The 17,999-nt window shown below is 40.7% G+C and overlaps 1 protein-coding gene across 2 annotated transcripts; it reads left to right on the forward strand.

Moving 5' to 3' along the window:
- The first annotated feature begins 772 nt into the window (after window positions 1-772).
- LOC148370840 (uncharacterized) lies at window positions 773-17,999 on the forward strand. 2 transcript variants are annotated; one of them, XM_088328612.1, is made up of 22 exons: window positions 773-915; window positions 1,137-1,199; window positions 2,192-2,334; window positions 2,403-2,540; window positions 2,606-2,683; window positions 3,634-3,704; window positions 3,775-3,940; window positions 4,007-4,113; window positions 4,865-5,062; window positions 5,918-5,966; window positions 6,049-6,168; window positions 6,229-6,332; window positions 6,611-7,924; window positions 7,991-8,039; window positions 8,101-8,178; window positions 9,430-9,614; window positions 12,009-12,136; window positions 12,896-13,773; window positions 15,602-15,682; window positions 15,751-16,017; window positions 17,260-17,433; window positions 17,499-17,999. In XM_088328612.1, exons 3-22 carry the CDS (start codon window positions 2,197-2,199, stop codon window positions 17,721-17,723), a joined length of 4,548 nt encoding a protein of 1,515 aa, XP_088184738.1. In that variant the 5' UTR covers window positions 773-915; window positions 1,137-1,199; window positions 2,192-2,196; the 3' UTR covers window positions 17,724-17,999. The 2 variants fall into 2 exon arrangements, with proteins under 2 accessions (XP_088184738.1, XP_088184739.1); XM_088328613.1 differs by lacking the exons at window positions 2,192-2,334; window positions 2,403-2,540; window positions 2,606-2,683; ... (1 more) ...; window positions 3,775-3,940; window positions 4,007-4,113.

Below are 17,999 nucleotides of genomic sequence, written 5' to 3' on the forward strand. Positions count from 1 at the left end.
TTTTATTAGCATATTTGGTATTGGAGTAATCCAAAAGTAGTTGAAAGTAATCAAGTTAAAGTAACCCTACCCAACCCTGATAAAATGAGTGCTATGCGATACTGTATTTTTGTACAATGCTTATTTTCTATGGTTCCCAAGGCCCAAGCGGCCCTAAAGTAAGACGTAAAAAAAGATAGTTTCAAGCTCATTTTAATAATTATCAAGGAATACATATGTGCAAAACATAGATTGTTACCCTAAGTTGCATGGACCCAATTTTTGCAAGTGGAAGTTTTAAAATCTGTTTCATTTTAAAACAATATATAGCCTACTTACACACCAATTAATACTGCATTGAGTTGCAAATTTTTTTTACACTTTATATGTTAATTTATTAAGATTAAAAGAAGGTTAAGGGTACAATCGGATAAATTTAAGTGGCCTTTTAAAAAAAAATGCATACAAATTTCAATACAAAACTGCATTGCAACGTTGGGTATCATTAAAGTCAACTGTACAACAGAACAAATACAGAAAAATAAGTAAACATGTCAGGTTCAAAAGCCTTTGTTACATAATAGCAAAAGGTTTACAAATATTAGTTTTGATTGCCTTTTGGTCGGGGAATAGACTAATGGATAAAAATATTGTTTTATTTTACATTGAAAAGGGATAAAATATATATTTTTTTCTGCCCATGAATTTGCAGTATGGCTAAATTTTTCATTCTTAAATGGCCTAATGAAAATCCTTCCAAAGGATTGTTCATTGTGACGTCATAGTTACGCGACTTCAATATTGTTGAATGGCCATGTTACCCGCATCATTTCTGCAAGTTGACAACACAAAGTTCAAAATTTGGAAACCGAACCTAAAACATGATTTTAAGAAACTTGTTTTGGAGATCGTTTCTGCAGTAATTGTCTTGGACAGGTAAACGCTGTTTTTGAAACAATTTGTTTCCCGAACAAGTTCTGGTTAGCATTATCCTGTTAGCATCTTTACGTACGAATATATTTCTAATTATTTATTGAGGTCGGGGTTTTTTTCATTACGTCCGCTTCTTTTTGAACACTGATATTTAACTTGGGTTTTTTTTAATGAGAAGGAAAATATCACAAACAAATCCTCAATTTTTATTCGATGTCCAACAGGTGATCTGGAGGCTGAATAGGATGGCGAGGATGAGAATGAGCCGGTAGTCTGCTGTTTTCAATGTAAGAATTGATTTTGCATCTGTATTTTGCCTTTGATTTGCAAGGTTTTAGCTTTCAATTGGTCCGTGGTGAATTTATCGACCCACGGGTTATAGAAGGGATGGACATTTATCTTGATTAGCTAATGCCTGGTGAACCTCGTTACCCCAGATTAAGAAAAAAAATGGTATGTATTACGTACTTCCTTTGTGGATTAATTAGGATGAACTAATATCATAAACAAATACACATTTAGAGAAAAAAAATATTAAGTTTTATTTAGCTTTGATGTGATTTATCTTGACTTGGGTGCGTGGAGTCGCGGGTGGATGAGAATGAAAGAGATTCTAAAGCTTTCACTTGTGAAGATTGTGGAAGATTTCCTTGAACTTATTTTTAATAACAATCCCAATTGTCAATTGGTTGCGGTCATGTCACCTAACAAAGGTAGCCATTCATGTGCCTTGTCTGTATTTCTTAATAATCACAAGCTTCGTTTCCATGGTTATGTTTTTGCGACCCCCCCCTTTAGCATCACTGCCATTCTTGGGACACATAGCAAACAACTACAGTACAAAAAATAAAGTATAGGAGTTTAAACTCAATATGGAAAAGGAAGAGGTATTTAGCCAGTAGAATGTCTGCATTAGCAGACCAGCGTATTGCATGACATCGACCATTAGCTCACAGGCATCTTCGAGACTTAACTGATGACACTTTTGAATTTTATAAACTTTGATAATTTGTTGTTAACAGCATAGTGGGGAAAATGCCCAAAGAGGGACCCAAAAACATTTTATTCCACACAGTTATGTGAAAATGCATAAGGTGTGGTCACCATATCCCATATCTGCTGTAATTTATTTATTTTCTTGTTTACAAAATAAATGACATTTTGTTGCTGTCTTAATCACAACACAAAGTCCATAGGAACTAAATAATTTTTCTGGGTCTTCCACTTAAATTAATGTCCGCAATCCGAAGTATCGACAGCAACCATTGATACTTTTCAGTTGAAATGGATTCGCAGCCGAAGGATGGATGGCAGCTGGTGGGTGAGCTTAAGGAGGAAGTGCGCCTGCTTCAGGAAGAGCTGGCCGAAACTCGGGCTGAGAGGGAGGAGCTAGCGTCCAGGGCCAGAGCCCTCAGTGAGAGAGTAAGAGCCCTTCATGGACGCTGTCACAACTGTTGTCCTAATTACTCTTTGTTTTACCTCCCCTTCAGTTGGAGCAGTCGTTGTCTTCCTCGTTATTCTACGGCCATCATGAAGAGGAGCAGAATAGAGAGAAGAGGAGGCAGGAGAGGGAAGCCAGGGAAAGGGAGGCCCGCCAAGGGCTGATTGTGCACCGGCTGCAGAAAAAGGTCAATACGATTTTAGTGTGTTCGTATGTCTTTGTTTTCATTGTTGCTAATGTGCTAGCTTGCAGGTTCTGGAGTACAGAGAGCGATGTGAAAGTTTGGAGTTGCAACGAATGGCGGAGCACAGTCAGCTAAGAAGCATGCAGGTGAAATGTGTGGCTGATTTGAAAGCAAAGACTGAAGGAATTAGCTCTTTGCATTGTCTTGAGTAACCCTAATTTGAATTGCGCAGGATTAAAATTAAAGGAGTGCGTATTATACAGTGAATTCTCATGGAAAAAAATACTTAATTAATTTAAATAGAAAACTATTGGGGCAAATAATAAGTGAAATCATGTTTACTATCTTGATTTTAAGTTTAGAAACTTAAATAAGCCATATAATTCACGGAAGCTCGGAGGACGATTTTTTTGAAGTTAGTTTGTCCCAGTGGTGCTTTCGCCCAAAGCTGAGCCCTGCATATGATTGTCAAGTGCTGCCATTCACTTTTTTTCACTGTTTCCTTTTCTAGCTGCTCATGTAAGCCACTTGACTACAGGCTACAGCTAGCAATTTAGTTATCTACTCGCCTTCCACATTTCGTATTGCATGAAAACATTGCTGAGTCCCGTGTTTCAGGCATCTTCCACCCTTTTTTCCATTCAGTAGTCACTTATGTTAGCCACTTGCCTGAGTTCAGGGTCCCAACGCTTGAATCACTGATTTTTTTCTTTCGATTTTTTTACTGGCCTCTCAAGTATCTTACTTCACTAGCTGCTAAAGTTAGCCTCTTTGACCAGCTCCCAGCAACTCCAGCTATTTGATCACTTCAACCGCTACAAGTGAATGCAGGTTCCTTTTCTTTTTTTTTTTAATCACTGGCGGGAATGAACAGAAGTTTTCATATCTCGTTACTGGCTGTAATTTCATACTTGCTCATGCAAGAAAATATGTAATTATGTTTTTTAATTTCGCCACGTTAAGTCGATGAGTTCTGTAATGCGCCTTTTCTGAATGGATACGCTTCAGCTCCATTCTAAGTTACAATGACCTGCTACCCCTGAGGAACCTGATGTGTCCAAAATCCGCATTAAAAAGAACTCTGCATGTTTCGTAGATGAGTCTCAGGAGAGACACCTCCGAGTCACTCGAGAGCACCCTCATCAGGCTGGAAGAGGAACAGCAAAAGTGTGTGAGCAAGAACTTCATGTAGCTTGTTGGACAACTCCACTTCCAAGTACATTTGTTTCCTTTTCAGGGCAGAACGCCTGAACCAGCACGCCTCCGTCCTTTGGCAGCAACTGGACGAATCCGAGCAAGCCAACCACAACCTCACCGAGCAAGTCCGTAAGCTGAAGTTGGATCTGACCAGCACACTAGAGGATGCCAAGCACAGGGCGTTGTTTTGGCAGAGGGAGCGACAGGTGTGTGGTTGGGGGGTCTTGTGCGTCCTCAGTTTTGCCTGTGCTAAAACGTAAATCTGCGTCAAGTGCGTTTCAAATGAAGCGGCTCGACGTCGGGATCAAATGTTGGAAGTTTGGAGGTGTGTGATGTCACTCAGGGAACACTGTCGTGTTGTCCGGACTGCCACTGACAGGTACGATAGCACACGTGCAACTACTTATCATAGATCCCTCAGATGGGGCAGCCCCTCTTTAATGGCATTCTTCCCACTATACCACATCAACAACAAATTATTTTGTGCGATCAAAACTTTGTAGTCTTTGTGCTCATGATGCCTGCCTGCTATTAATTGACTTATAAAACGCTGGTATGCTATTGGTTTGCATCACAGCATCATAAAAATTCCAATAACTCCCACAATGCCATTCGCTTCGTTCAGTCAATAATCTTGTGTGGTTTGTAAAGACTTTGCGAGTCTGCGTTACAACAGTTTTTTTTGTCCTGTACTTATTTGCTCTGAGGCCAAGGATGAATGAATGAATGAATGAATGAAAACTTTGTTTTGAACATTAAAAAGATTGCAGATATGCTAAAGGAAGAGGTAAAAATATCATAACCATGGAAATGAAGCTTGTAATTATCAAGAAATATGACGGCGGCACACTAAAAGCTACCCTCGATTAGTTGTATTCTTGTAACCAATCGACCCTCAGGATTTTTGTAAAAATAAGGAGTCACGTCACACTATAGGGAAGATCTGGCCTAAAAGATCAAAACAGCCCGAGCCTGACAAATTAACTTCATTTGAGAGACCATGCTCCGAGAAAACCCGAATCTTCATATTCTATTTGTGAGGACTCAGGAGAAAAGGGAGTGTTGCCACTCTTTGTGTATTGTGTTACTGTTAACAAATGTCTACTGTTACAAACAATTTATGTGTCCAGAGATCTTTTGGAGATGAAGACAGGGATGTCCCTTCTGTCGTTTTCCCTCCAATCCAAATGTGACTCCACCTCGTTACACCTTATCAAAATGCGCAGGCTACCGACAGCATCAGGCAGCTCCTCTCTGGCCCATTCTACCTTATCCAGTACAGGGCTGTTGACGGTGGAGGAGCTGCTGGAAGGCCCATCTGAAGACAGGTCAGTTTTTCTCTCGTATTTTTATTGGATGTCGACCGATTATCGGGCGGGCCGATTACCGGCACAGATATCTGGGAATTTGACTGATATCTGTATCAGCATTTTTATTTATTTGACAGGCCGATTATTTAGGCTTAGATGCAGCTGAGCCTCTCTCTGCCTCTCTTCCCTTTCTCTGTCTTGGACACTACCCAACCTGCGCCTTCTGATTGGATACGCGACTGAGGTGGAGCAGCTGAAGTAGAAAATATAATGTTAGAGCAGAGTAAACAGCGGCAGCTCTGTTAACTCTTAAGTCCCATCATGCCTATGAATCAAGCTGATAAAATTTAGATTTTATTTAAAAGTCAGTGGTAGAAAAGCGTGTTTGTGATAGCGTAAAAAGTGTGGTTAACTTGTTTCAGAGTAGCACGTTCAGGTGGCGACTGATATATTTCCTATATCATATAATTAGTTTGATAAATCAAGCGTGTGTCTTTGTGAGAGAAAGAAAAAAAGAGAGAGAGCATGAAAAGCACACTTAAGTGGAAGGCTGAGTGATTAGCTGGCGCTTAAACAGGATTGCCCGCACTTTTTCTCCCGCAAAGTCCGTTTAAAATTCGATACACTTTCCTACACTGTTAGTTTTAGGTTTTATTGAAAAAGATTATCTATGTTAAAGTTTCAGGGAGCTATTTAAGTTTTTATGTACCTTTATGCGAGTTACAACAAATAAATAATGGCTCCAAATATTGGTCATCAACCTCATCTTAAAACTAATACTTTGCATCGGTATTTGCCTGAAAAACTCATATCGGTCGATCCTTAATTTTTATATGATTTCTATCAAATGATGGTCCGCTCTGGGTCTTTCAGGGGCAGCGAGGGAACGCCAGAGGTTGTGGCGCATGCCATTGGCAAGCTGGTGATATATAATTCTTAAAATAAACATGCAAAGATCTTCTCACTGTGTGTAATGTGACCTTGTGGCGTTATCGCTTTTCTAGTGTCACATATTGAACGTGAGCATCCCGTCTCAGTCCATTCTCCGTCAGGACGTGTCCCTCATGCTGTCTGTCCTCTCGAAGACAGAGAGCGCACTTCAATTGAGACAGGAGGAACTGCATGTATGTTTTTCACGCCGCTTGAGGTAAAATAATCCTCCAACAGTTCTGTTCCGTTTTCAGAGGGCGGAGCTTAGTGTGCGACGACTCAGCGAAGAAAAAGCCTTGCTGCAGACCTGCATTGAGAAAATGGAGGATGACGAGCGTGAACGAAGGAGACTTGACAGGTTTGAAGCTGTCAAATTTCAATTGTCATGTTCCTTCTTGAATTCAAAACAATTCCTGCTAAGGTTAGCAGTTTACACCAGCTCTGACCAACTCCAGCTATTAGCTCTTTCAGCTTCTCCGGTTATGTTTTTATTTGTGTTGGAATAAATTTAGCAAAAGTAGATAAACAAACATTTTAAGGAGCATTAAATCTTTGTATGAGTGGAGTCCTCTGCAATTTGATCTACTGGTGAAGGTTGAGTGCACCTGGAATGCGTTTGGGTTTTTTTTTCTACAGAAAGCAGGAGGCCACGGCCCCGCTGCAGCAACAGCAGGCGGATCTTCATAGCAAAGAGATAGAGCTACATAAGATAAAGGTGTCACTGCAAAGCAAGGAAGAGGAGTTACAGAGAAAGGAGGCACAGCTACACAAAATAGAAGAGGAGTTGCGTCAAAGGAAGATTGAGTTACAAAAGAAAGACGAGGAGATCCACAGGAAGGAGGCAGAGCAACGCCATGGTGGGGAATGTTTGCAGAGGACGAAGGAGGAGGTGCGTGAAGCACAGCGGGAGCTTCAAGACAGAGAGGAGAAAGTGCATAAAAGAGAGGAAGTGCTACACCAACAAGAGGAGGAGGTGCAGAAGAGGGAGGAGGATCTGCTGAAAAGACGGCAAGAGATGCAGAAGACAGAAGAGGAGATGCTTGAAGAAGAGGAGGCTTTACACAAAAGAGAAAAGGAGGTGCTAAAAACTGAGTGGGAGATTCAGAAGAAAAGGGAAGAGGTGCAGATGAAACAGGAGGAACTACATGCAAGAGGGGACGAGGCACACAAGAGGCATGAGGAATTGCAGAAGAAAGAGGAGGAGGTGCAAACCAAAGAGAAACAGGTGCAGGGGAGAGAGCAAGCGCTAGAAAAGATGGAAGAAGAGGTGCACAAGAGGCAAGAGAAGCTACAAAAGAAAGAAGAGGAGGCGGAGATTAGAGAGAAGATGCTGCAAAGGAAGACGGAGGAACTAGAGAAAAGAAAGGAGCATGTGCATACGAGAGAGGAGCAAATGCAAAAGAGGCAAGAGGAGCTACAAAAGAGAGAGGAGGAGGTGCAAACTAGTGAAAAGCAGGCACACAAGTGGCTAGAGGAACTACAAAAGAGGGAAGAGGAGGGGGAGACCAGAGAAAAGATGCTGCAGAGGAAGCAGGAGGAACTAGAGAAGCGAAAGGAGGATGTGCAGATCAGAGAAGAGGCTCTAGAAAATATGGAGAAGGATCTACAGGAGAGGGAGAAGGATGGGCAGACCAGAGAAAAGGTGTCACACAAGATACAAGAGGATCTACAGAGGAAAATGGAGGAGGCGCAGACGAAGGACGAGGCCTTGCAGAAGCAGGAGGAGGTAGTCCAAAAGCGGCATGAGGAAGTACATAAGAGAGAGGATGCAGTTGAGAAACGGGAGTGGGAGGTGCACAAGCGGCAGGAGGAGCTACATAAGAGAGAGGAAAGCAGGCAGACCAAAGAGTGGGCTGTGCACAATTCTCAAGAAGAGCTGGAAAAGAGAGAGAAGGAGGTGCACAAGAGGCAGCAGGGCCTCCAGAAAAGTGAGGGGGAGGTGCAGAAGAGGTACAAGATAGTGCTATCTTTATTTTTATTTTTTTTGAGCACTCATCTGACTTGTTGTAATTGTAGTTTTGACGTCGAGCTGCTAGAAAGGAAGGCGGTCATCGGAGACGTAAAGGTAAGTTAATGGCCTTTTTTCCTTTTTGTCTTTAAATGCGCTGACACTTATCCTCCTGCAGGAAGCGCTGGAGAAGGAGGAGCTGGCCAGAGCCAGAGCAGAGGAAGAAGTGGCAGTGTTTAGAGAAGCTCTTCAGAAGGTAACCAAATATTCTTAACTTATTCAATGCCGGATGTTTCTCTCATATGGGAAGAGCCGATGCCTGCCAATTTTGGCCATTTTGACTAATTTTTGACTGCCTTAAACTTAAGTTCTGTAGATATTTATAAAAAAAAAGAACATATCAAAAGAAAGGCAGCACGACGGCGCAGTGGTTAGCGCATGTGCGGCACAGTTCAAGTCATGGGAACCTCCTGCGTGGGTTCAAATCCAGCCCCAGACTTCCTGTGCGGAGTTTGTATGTTCTCCCTGTGCTTGCGTGGGTTTCCTCCGGGCACTCCGGTTTCCTCCCACATTCCAAAAACATGCATTTCAGGTGAATTGGCCGGTCCCAATTGTCCCTAGGTGTGAATGAGCGAGTGAGTTGTCTGTCCGTGTGTGCCCTGCGATTGGCAGGCAACCAGTTCAGGGTGTCCCCTGCCCACTGTCCGATGATTGCTGGCATGGGCGGTGCAGCTAATGAGATGAGATATCAAAAGAAAGTTTCAACCCTTTTCCTTCGTGAGAAAAAAAAAGTATGTTTTTTACAATTGTTTAGTGAACAACATTTAAACATTGCTAAGTTTCTTGAAAATATTTGTTACCAAAATGGCTTTTGTGAAAGGGTGCAATTTAAACAGAACTGTCACTTTGTTGCTTTTTTTTGCATTTGTGTTACCTCCAATATCTAAACAATGCTTTTCATAAACCGACAATGACACTTTGCTTGCAAAATAACACTGAACGTATGCATTAATGATGCATAAACTTTCAGCGCCCGATGTTTCCTGTGACGTGATCACATGATTTCAGTCACCATGGCGATCACGTTCATGTGGACGTGCACAAAACGTCATCCCTCTTTGCCCCCATGAAGGGACTTTGTCATCTTATTTAGAAAAAAAAGCTGTTGAAGCATTAACTGTCTGTATTTATTCATATCTATGCTACTACACCGTGCTTCACAAGGCCTATTCAGTTTTAATTGTTGGATTACAGGTAGCAACACTAGGAAGATGGCACCTTCTTGTTGTGTGGATTAAGCTCTGATCAAAGCCACCTTTACATTCTAATTAGGATTTTTCATACTGGAATCATTCCTAAAGCATTGATACCTACTGATGAGCTGTGCCAAATCCTTTTTTTTCACAATTTTTAAAATAGAACAATAAATTAATTAGTTTTACGTTACTGCCCTGAATGAGTTAAAAAGGGTTTTTTAAGGTGGCAATTGTTTCGATCATTTTATTAGCGCTCCTCCCAGCATGCCTCAGTCCTGCAGGAGCTCAGGGAAACGCAAGAGGAGTTGCGGCGAGTGGCTGAAGAGATGGCCAGGGTGGAACAAGTCTACGAGGAGCAACGCAAGGAAAGTGTAAGACTGCAGGAGGCGCTAGATGCTCAGGAAGTGCTCCACCGGCAGGAGGAGCAGGAGCTCAGGTAAGGTTGGAAAACAGAAGAGTTGGTATAAAGGAAATATTTAGAGTTAAAAAAATATAAATATTTTTTTATATAAAATGTTTTTGTTGTTCCTGTGGGCTTCGTCTAATTACCGTAAATTCCGGACTATGAGCCGCTACTTTTTTCCCAAACTTTCAACCCTGCGGCTTGTTCAGTGATGCGGCCAAATAATGTAATTTTTCTAACTGCCGCCAGTGGCGCTCGAGTACAAAAGATAAGATTTAGACTGCAACTTCTTAGCCTGTGCACAAATTAAATTAGCGTAGACATATCCTCACCATGCATATTGCAAAAAGGAAAGGCACATTACGCAACTTTCAAGCTAAACGCAATCGAGCAGTCCGATATAGAAAGAAACAGAGCTACCGCACGTGAACTTTACTTCGCGAACGTGATGCTAGCGTGTTTTCGAATAAGGGAGCGTGGGACGACGTCTATGTGACAAAGTCTCTTTCCCATACTGAACGAAGATGACTTTGATGACGTCAGTTATAAGGAGGAAGATGAGGACGTTTTACCGTGCTTACTAAAAGTACGATATGTTTTCTTAACAGAGCTGTTTACTGTGTTGTGAGCGTGTTGCAAGTAGCCTTTTGCTACCCTTCACAGGCACGGTTTGGGATGAAAGTTACAATATTATTATTAAAGCTTTGAAAACTCGGTGTACCGTCTTTCTTTGTAAATGTGTGTAACAATGTATAATATGTATTTGCAACTGTATATTTTTGTAATGTATTTATTTTAGAAACTTATTCTGATGTTTAGCACGAGCAAATGAGAAAGAAGGGGCGGGGCAAACGCGGGCTGACGGGAAGTGGAGTAAAGGTGAGACGTGTTTGTGGACGCGACCGACAATAGTGGATATATATTTTTCCCACCCTTACCTTTGGAAATATACACTTTTTTTCCTTGGATTACTTTCAACGGGCACCCGGACTCTGCAGGTCTGCATTAAATATTAAGTAACGGTATCATTTTCCATTCATTTTGCTGGCTGTGTTTTTTGGACTGTATCGGGTACGGGTTAATTCCGTGTTTGTATTGAGTTTTTTCAATGTGGGCGCATGCGGCTAATATACAGGTGCGGCTTGTGTATGTATTTTCCTCCCGAAATATGGTAGGTGCGGCTTATAGTCAGGTGCGCTCTATAGTCCGGAATTTACGGTAATTTGGCCTTCAGCCATCCGTCCATTTTCTACGCCGCTTATCCTCACTAGGGTTGTGGGGGTGCTGGAGCCCATCTCAGCAGGGCACACCGAGACAGACAACCCACTTGCTCATTCACACCTAGAGACAATTTGGACTGGCCAATTAAGCTGTCATATTTTTGGTTTGTGGGAGCCACCAGGCACAGGGGAGAACATGCAAACTCCAGATGGGGAGGCCACGTTAGCTGGACCTGAAGTCTCCACACCGCGTGTCTGTGCGCTAACCACCCAGCCGCTGTGCTGCACTATCTGGCTTTCAGTAATTTTTTTCTCTGTTTTTTAATGTATGAATAAACAAGATTGATTTCTTCTTTATTCTCCCGTAGGCCTCGTCAAATTATTTTGCCAGGCTATTAGTTATAGTTTAAAAAAATATATTTTTAATAAAAAATAAAAAAATGCTTTTTTTAAAAAAAAAAAAAGACTTTTTATTCCCTCCGTCGGCTTTGTCAAAAATTGTTTTGCCAGGCCTTAAATTAAAAAAAAAAAAAAAAAAAAAAAAATTATCTGAATAAATATATATTTCCTTCCTATGGACCTTTTTTTATTGGGCCTACACTTGAAAAAAAACCTATTGGGCCATTTTGAGTTATAATTTAAAAAAATGCATATCTTTATCGGCAGCACGCAGTGGTTAGCTCGTGTCCGGCACAGTTCTGAGGTCATGAGATCGAACCTCCTGTGTGTAGGTTGCATGTTTTCCCCGTGCTTGTGTGGGTTTTCTCCGGGCACTCCGGTTTCCTCCCACATTCCAAAAACATGCATGTCAGGTTAATTGGCTGATTCAAATTATCCCATGGTGTGAATGAGCGAGTGAGTTGTCTGTCCCTGTGTGCCCTGCGACTGGCAGGCAACCAGTTCAGGGTGTCCCCTGCCCACTGCCCGATGATTGCTGGGATGGGTTCGGCACCCCTGCGACCCTACTGGGGGTAAGCGGTGCAGGTAATGGATGGAGGGATGGACATATATTTATCTTGTTTTTTTTCTCTTTTTTAGATTTTTTTTTTTACATTAAATTCTCTAAAAAAAAATTTACCTCAAGTCTCGATTTTCTCGCCAGGCCCTCAAATAAAATTAAAAAAATATGTATCTTCTTGTTTTAAATTTCATTTCAACAATCTTCCAAAAACATTCTGTCATTATTTTATCTCCTTTTTACCACCAGGAGTCACTCAACGTCCTTACAGGAGCAGTTAGAAGAGAAACTTACTCTATTGTCACACGCCAACATGGAGCGAAGCCACCCTATTGCACATGTACACACCCTGCAGGACACCAAGGAAGCGCTCACTGGTGAATATCGTTTTTCTTTTCCTTTTTATTTCTCTGCCTATTTCTAAACACGAGGTTCTTACTGGTGCTTAAAATCCTTTTAAAAAAAAACAACTGAATTTTGATTATGTTTTTTCAAGGATTGAACAGTGCTTGAATTTTGGGTGAAGTCCTTGTAAATGGTTGATTTTTTTTTTCTTTCCTGTTTCTCAACAAGTCTGCTTAAAAATAAAGTTTACGCTTCTCTCTGGTATATTCGCTACCATTGCATTTCTTCCTTCCTCGTGATAAACGGCAGCTGGCATTAATTTGTTTGGCATTGTCTTCGCCCCCTATGGGTCATGTCCAAGAGAACAGGTACATGCTACATCTTAACTGGGCACTATTAAATGTGTATTTGTGAAAAGATTACATGTCATTTATGGACGTTTATTTTGGGCCATGTAGTATTCCCAGTGGTAAATTGTAATGGGAATTGAACATGCAATTTACATATGACTGTCAATTTTACCCAAAACCAATATGGGGAGAGATTTGGTTTAAAAACAAATATATTTACTCAATATTTAAAAATTATATGTCCTCATAAATGCACACACAGGACTAAAAATAGCATAAGTAAATCGCAGATATATTTGTGGTTCTGCAAAACACATGTTTCACACAGAATTCATTTTATTGGTACTGGAGAATTTGAAATATTGGCTTTGAAAGTCCTTAAAGTGCTTGAATTTGGAAAGAGGTGCGTTGACCCTGTAAACTCTCATTATCCACTTCTAGGTGAGATTCAGTGTCTGCATGAAGAAATGCAAAGACTCACTTCTGAGAAGGAGCACCAGACGGAGAACGAAGAGTCATGGAAAAGGGAAAAAGAAAAGCTGGAGAGAACCCTGGTTACAAAAGAGGAGCAGGTGGAGACCTTGACAAAACGCCTTGATGGAATACTAAAGGTGGTGAAGGAACAGGAGGAGCTCGTGAAGGAACTCAGGAAGGATTTGGGTACCAAAAGTGAGGAGATGGAGAACTTGGGTAGCCTATTGGCTAGTCTGCGGAAAGAAATCAAGGAAAAGGAGGAGCATGTGAAGGAACTCGGGAAGGGTTTCAGAGAAAGAAATGAGGACATGGAGAACCTGAGGAGCCATATGCAAAGTCTGCAGGAGGAAACAAAGGAAAAAGAAAATCTCATCAAGCAGAAGTTGGCATCCATGGAGAAGAAAGCTCAAGAAACAGAAGAAGAGAAGACCGAGCTCCTCTCTCACATTGAACATATGAAAGAGGAGAAGCAGGAATTGGAAGAGCTTGGGGAGGAACAGGTGAGAGACATCTGGGAGAAGGAGGAGCAACTCAGGCAAATTGCAGAACGCCTCAGTTTGGAAAAGTTGCATCAGGAGGAGCAAACCAGGAAGCTTCAGGACATCGATGGAAAGCTAAAGGAGAAAGAGAACCGAGTGAAGGAGCAGGAAATCCTGCTGGCTGAATTGCATCAGAGAAGCAGTATGGTGGAGGAGAAGCTGATGAAGACTAGAGAGGAAATTGAGGTTTACAGGCAGACTTTGAGGAAGGAGGAGAAGAGGAGATTGGAGGTGCAAGAGGAACTGAGGGGAGCTCAGGAGGTGCTACAGAAGATGACGATGGATTTCGCCATTCTACAGGAACAGGCATGCACTTTTTTTTTCTTTTGTGGGAGGACAAAGTATTGAATTCCAACATAAATTGACATAAATTCATGCAACAATTTCTGCCACAGACTTGTTGACACAGAACAAATAAATGAAAAAAAAATAGTGACAAAATTAAGAAATAAAAGAAACCAATTGGAATTACTCTCTAAATTAACACTGAATTATTATTATTATTATTGATATTTTTTACATTTTTAAAATACAGTGAACCCAAGGATACAACATGAATCCATTCTGAGGTGGGCAACGTAAAATTGCCTTAGAGTGGGCGATAGAAACCTATATTGATTAACTAATGCGTTTCCCCCAGTACCCCAGGTTGTATACATTAAAACAACAAAACACTTGATAAAAAGTACTACTTAAATGTTATGTTTGATTAAGTAATATGAATAAACATAGATGCCGAGGAAACATTGAATTTGATTTACCTTTAGTATTCTCTGGCCTAAACTGGTTGAGAAGAGTAGTGGACGCAGAGAGGGGAGGAAATGGCAAATTCAAAATAAAACATTATTTAAAAGCTTCCACATGTGAGTATTGTCATGGCCCTTTGAAGATTTCCTTCCTTTAATCACCTCAGAGGATAACCAATTGTGGGACTTTTTCATATTTCTTGAAAATTGCAAGCTTTGTTTTCCATGGTTATCATGTATTTGCTTATCCCTTTAGCATCACTGCAACCCTTTGGACACATAGCGAATGAGTACAGTACAAAAAATACAACATTTGACAGCTGACTCAGAATGTATTTTCGAAACACTGCGGATTCTGAGCTGAATGAAAAGAAAGGCATTGTGGGAGGGAATTCAGCTGATAGCATATCAACTTTTTAAAAATGCAATGACTCAAACCAGTAGCAGTCCAGCATTTCATATGATGTCAACCAATAGCTGACGGTCATCTTGTTTGGAGACATGACTAAGTTTGAAATTTTTTTCAACTTTAAATAACAAAATGATTTGTTGTTGATATTGTATAATGGGGAAAATTTCATTAAGAGGGGCTGAACAAATACATTAACCTACACCGTAAAGTGAAACATTGTAAGGCGGAGTTGCTGTATCCCGGTGGTGTAGTGTAATTCTATTACAGTACATTTTTAAAGTGCAGATTCTTTAAAATAGGATCATTTTATATCGCACCGATGATTAATTGTGGCGTTATCAGGGTCCATGGATCCCTTAAGCACTAGCATGATAGGGGCAACACTTCCTATGGTTTGTCTTGGGCAAGTACAGGCTGTCGGAATCCATCTCCCTCCAGACGATTTTTTAGAGGTTGGGGTTTGCTCCCCCACCTTTAACAGATAATAATGGTTTCTATGGTAACCAGTAGCAGGAGAGACCGCCTTTTAGACTTCATCATCTGGTCGCTGTAATCTTTCGGTTCGAAGCGTCATCCTGCTCTTCAGAGATGAGACGGACCTTATCTTACCGCACATAAATTGCTTTTTTACGTTTTAACGGATAGATTAAGCTCACACAAAAAAGTGGACAATTTTGTTAATTTTATTTTTTTCTTGGTTTTATTAAAATTAAGTAAAAAATTAAAATATTGAGATTTTTTTTAATTGTAAATGATTTATTTGTGCAGATAATATTGCCTTTCAAAGTATTTATTTGTGTTATGAAAAGGTTTGATATAAACATGATATTGAAAATGACAAGAATTATGTGCCTGGAAAATGTGAACATTTTAGATTGTTAGATGATTATTTTAGTTTTTATACTACTTTTGTACTGGAATTTTAGGAGTACAGTAATCCTTCTGCTTCACAAATTTGAATATTTTTTGCCTTTAGGCGAACATGAACCGCATCATGGCCCTGGAGGAGAAGAAGGAGCATGAGCAGATGACCAGAACACTGCAGAAAGCCCTCTCGGTAAAACTTTGGGATAATTCCCACACCATGGTTTGCTCAGATCATATTCAAATTATTCCTTGCACCAGGAAAGCCGCCATGAAAGCGAGAATCTGAGAAAATCTCTCGACAAGATGCAGCAGGAGAAGCGCAATGTCAACCGAGAAGAAGTCAAAAATGAGCTGCCAGAGAAGAGTGAGGAAGGAATTTGGAATGCAGAGGAGAAGAGGAGCCATGAAAAGGAGTCCAAGACTCTCTGGCTACAGGAGGAAGTCAGAATTGGCAGGAACAACTCTGTGCAGGAGAAAGGACAGGAGAACGAGAACAACCAGAGGAGTTTTGAGAAGGAGGCTCAGGTAAGACTGATATAGTCACATGTCAATTAGTCTAATTGCTAAAACATTGTTGAAATTGTATGTAATTTTGATATACAGTAATCCCTCGATTATCACGTTTAATGGGGACCAAAACCACCCGCGAAAAGTGAAAATCCGCGAAGTAGCGACGCCCCTTCAAAAATGCTTAAAAAAATTTTATTCTTTTTTTTTCTAAATTATTTTACTTTATTATTTTATTTTTTTATGAACCCGCGAACGTGGAACCGCGAAGTAGCGAGGTCCCACTGTAATTGTGCTTGTTAATTTACCCTGGGCTCGTCATAATTGTTTTGTCAGGCTTTCAATTAGAATGGAAAAAAATAATGTCCTCCTTTTTCTTTCGTCTCACTAAAAAATCTATTATTTTTTTGGCCCTTTTCCCCCACGTTTTGATTTTTTTTGTTAGAAAAAATATATTTTTGCATTTGATTTTTGCTGCCAGTTTTCACTTAACAAAACTAATTTTCCTATTTTTCTCCATTCTTTCTTTCTTTTTCATTTTATTTTTTACCAGGATTTTTTTTCTCTTTTTATTCATTTTTATTTTTTTCTATTAATTTCCTCTTTTTCCCTTCAGTTCGATTTTTTTCTGTTTCATTTTTTGTTTGACAATAAAAATGTTTTTCCCTGATAAAAAAAATAAAATAACACAAGGGAAAAAAGTGAAATATTTTCCACCAAAAATCAATGTCACACTCAAAAAAAACCTGTATTAGCCCTGAATCTTTTTTTTATGAACGAATAATTCAGTGTATGATGTGTCTATAATAAAAATGTACACAGACCTAGCTGCAGAAAAAAAAACATGATAGAGGGTTAGACTTTTACACAGAATAGTATTACTCACACTCTGTCTCTAAGATTTTTTTTCATCACATTGAAATGGGACTAAACTTTGATACACACTTTATACCAGCTCAGTAGCCTAGATGGTAGTGTGCCCGCTTTGAGACTGGGAGGTCGCTGGTTCGCGCCTCGGCCGAGACATACCTAATTGGTATAATGGCGGCGCCCTCTGTTGGCTGCGGCTGCATCGACTCGCTACAACGGGTCAGGTGTATCGACATTTCGTTCTGCGTACATTGTTACAAAGAATGACAATACAAAGGAAATTATTATTATTATTAATTATAAAACATAACTTGCCCCTATAAGTGGGGCCTTATTTTGAAATATATGCTTTTATTTTGATGGATTGGACTGATGACGGTCGCCCCGCAGACGATGGGCGATGGGGAGGCGTGGCCCTCAGAAGTGGGCGGGGCCAGGCTGCCGCTGCTGTTACATAGCAGCCTGGCTCGCCTCGAAATCAAACTTGAGCGATCACAAAAGAAGAAAGTCAAACTCAAGCAGCACAACCGCAAACTCAAACTGGAAAGAGATGTTCTCAGACAGGTAAGGTCATAAAATGACTGGAAATTAAGCGGTAAAAAAACGAATAAATCTTGTGTCGTTCATAGTCGACCAGCCCACACGTGTCACTGACGTTGAATGACCACCAGAGGGCGACATCTGTCCATTCGCCCGTAGGGATATACGGCGTTAAGCTCCATCAGGATCTCGGCCAATCGCTAACGGCCGTCACCTTGCGTCCAAACGCCGCGTCCGTTCTCTATTCTGAGACGCATCAATTGGACCATAGTCTCACGAAGGAGGAGCTAGACTTTGTGATGGACCCATCATGACAATCAAATTTTGGTGTAATCGACATCCACTTTATTTCCGTATTGCAGCGGTTACTACATTCGTCTAACATGCGAAAGGTTTCCGGTTCGAGACCGGGTGGAAACATGTTGGCCTGTAGAGCGATGGGTGCCACCAGGCTGTACTTGCCCAAGACACATCACAGGAAATGTTGCCCCTACAACCCTAGCGGTTTAGGGATCCAACCAACCGACCAATTGATTATACCAGTATTATATAATGTTTTGTAATAAAACGAAAATACATTTTTAATACCA

This window comes from Urocampus carinirostris, chromosome 2 (assembly GCF_059441175.1).
Source record: "Urocampus carinirostris isolate Australia breed hairy pipefish chromosome 2, RoL_Ucar_1.0, whole genome shotgun sequence".
NCBI lineage: Eukaryota > Metazoa > Chordata > Actinopteri > Syngnathiformes > Syngnathidae > Urocampus > Urocampus carinirostris.

Bases quoted from the DNA above. Each gene is read 5' to 3' on its own strand.
- LOC148370840 (XM_088328612.1), top strand. From the start codon at position 2,197: ATGGATTCGCAGCCGAAGGATGGATGGCAGCTGGTGGGTGAGCTTAAG. The intron at 8,040-8,100 runs GTAAGTTAATGG...ATCCTCCTGCAG, and splicing joins CGGTCATCGGAGACGTAAAG to GAAGCGCTGGAGAAGGAGGA. The intron at 12,137-12,895 runs GTGAATATCGTT...ATCCACTTCTAG, and splicing joins CACCAAGGAAGCGCTCACTG to GTGAGATTCAGTGTCTGCAT.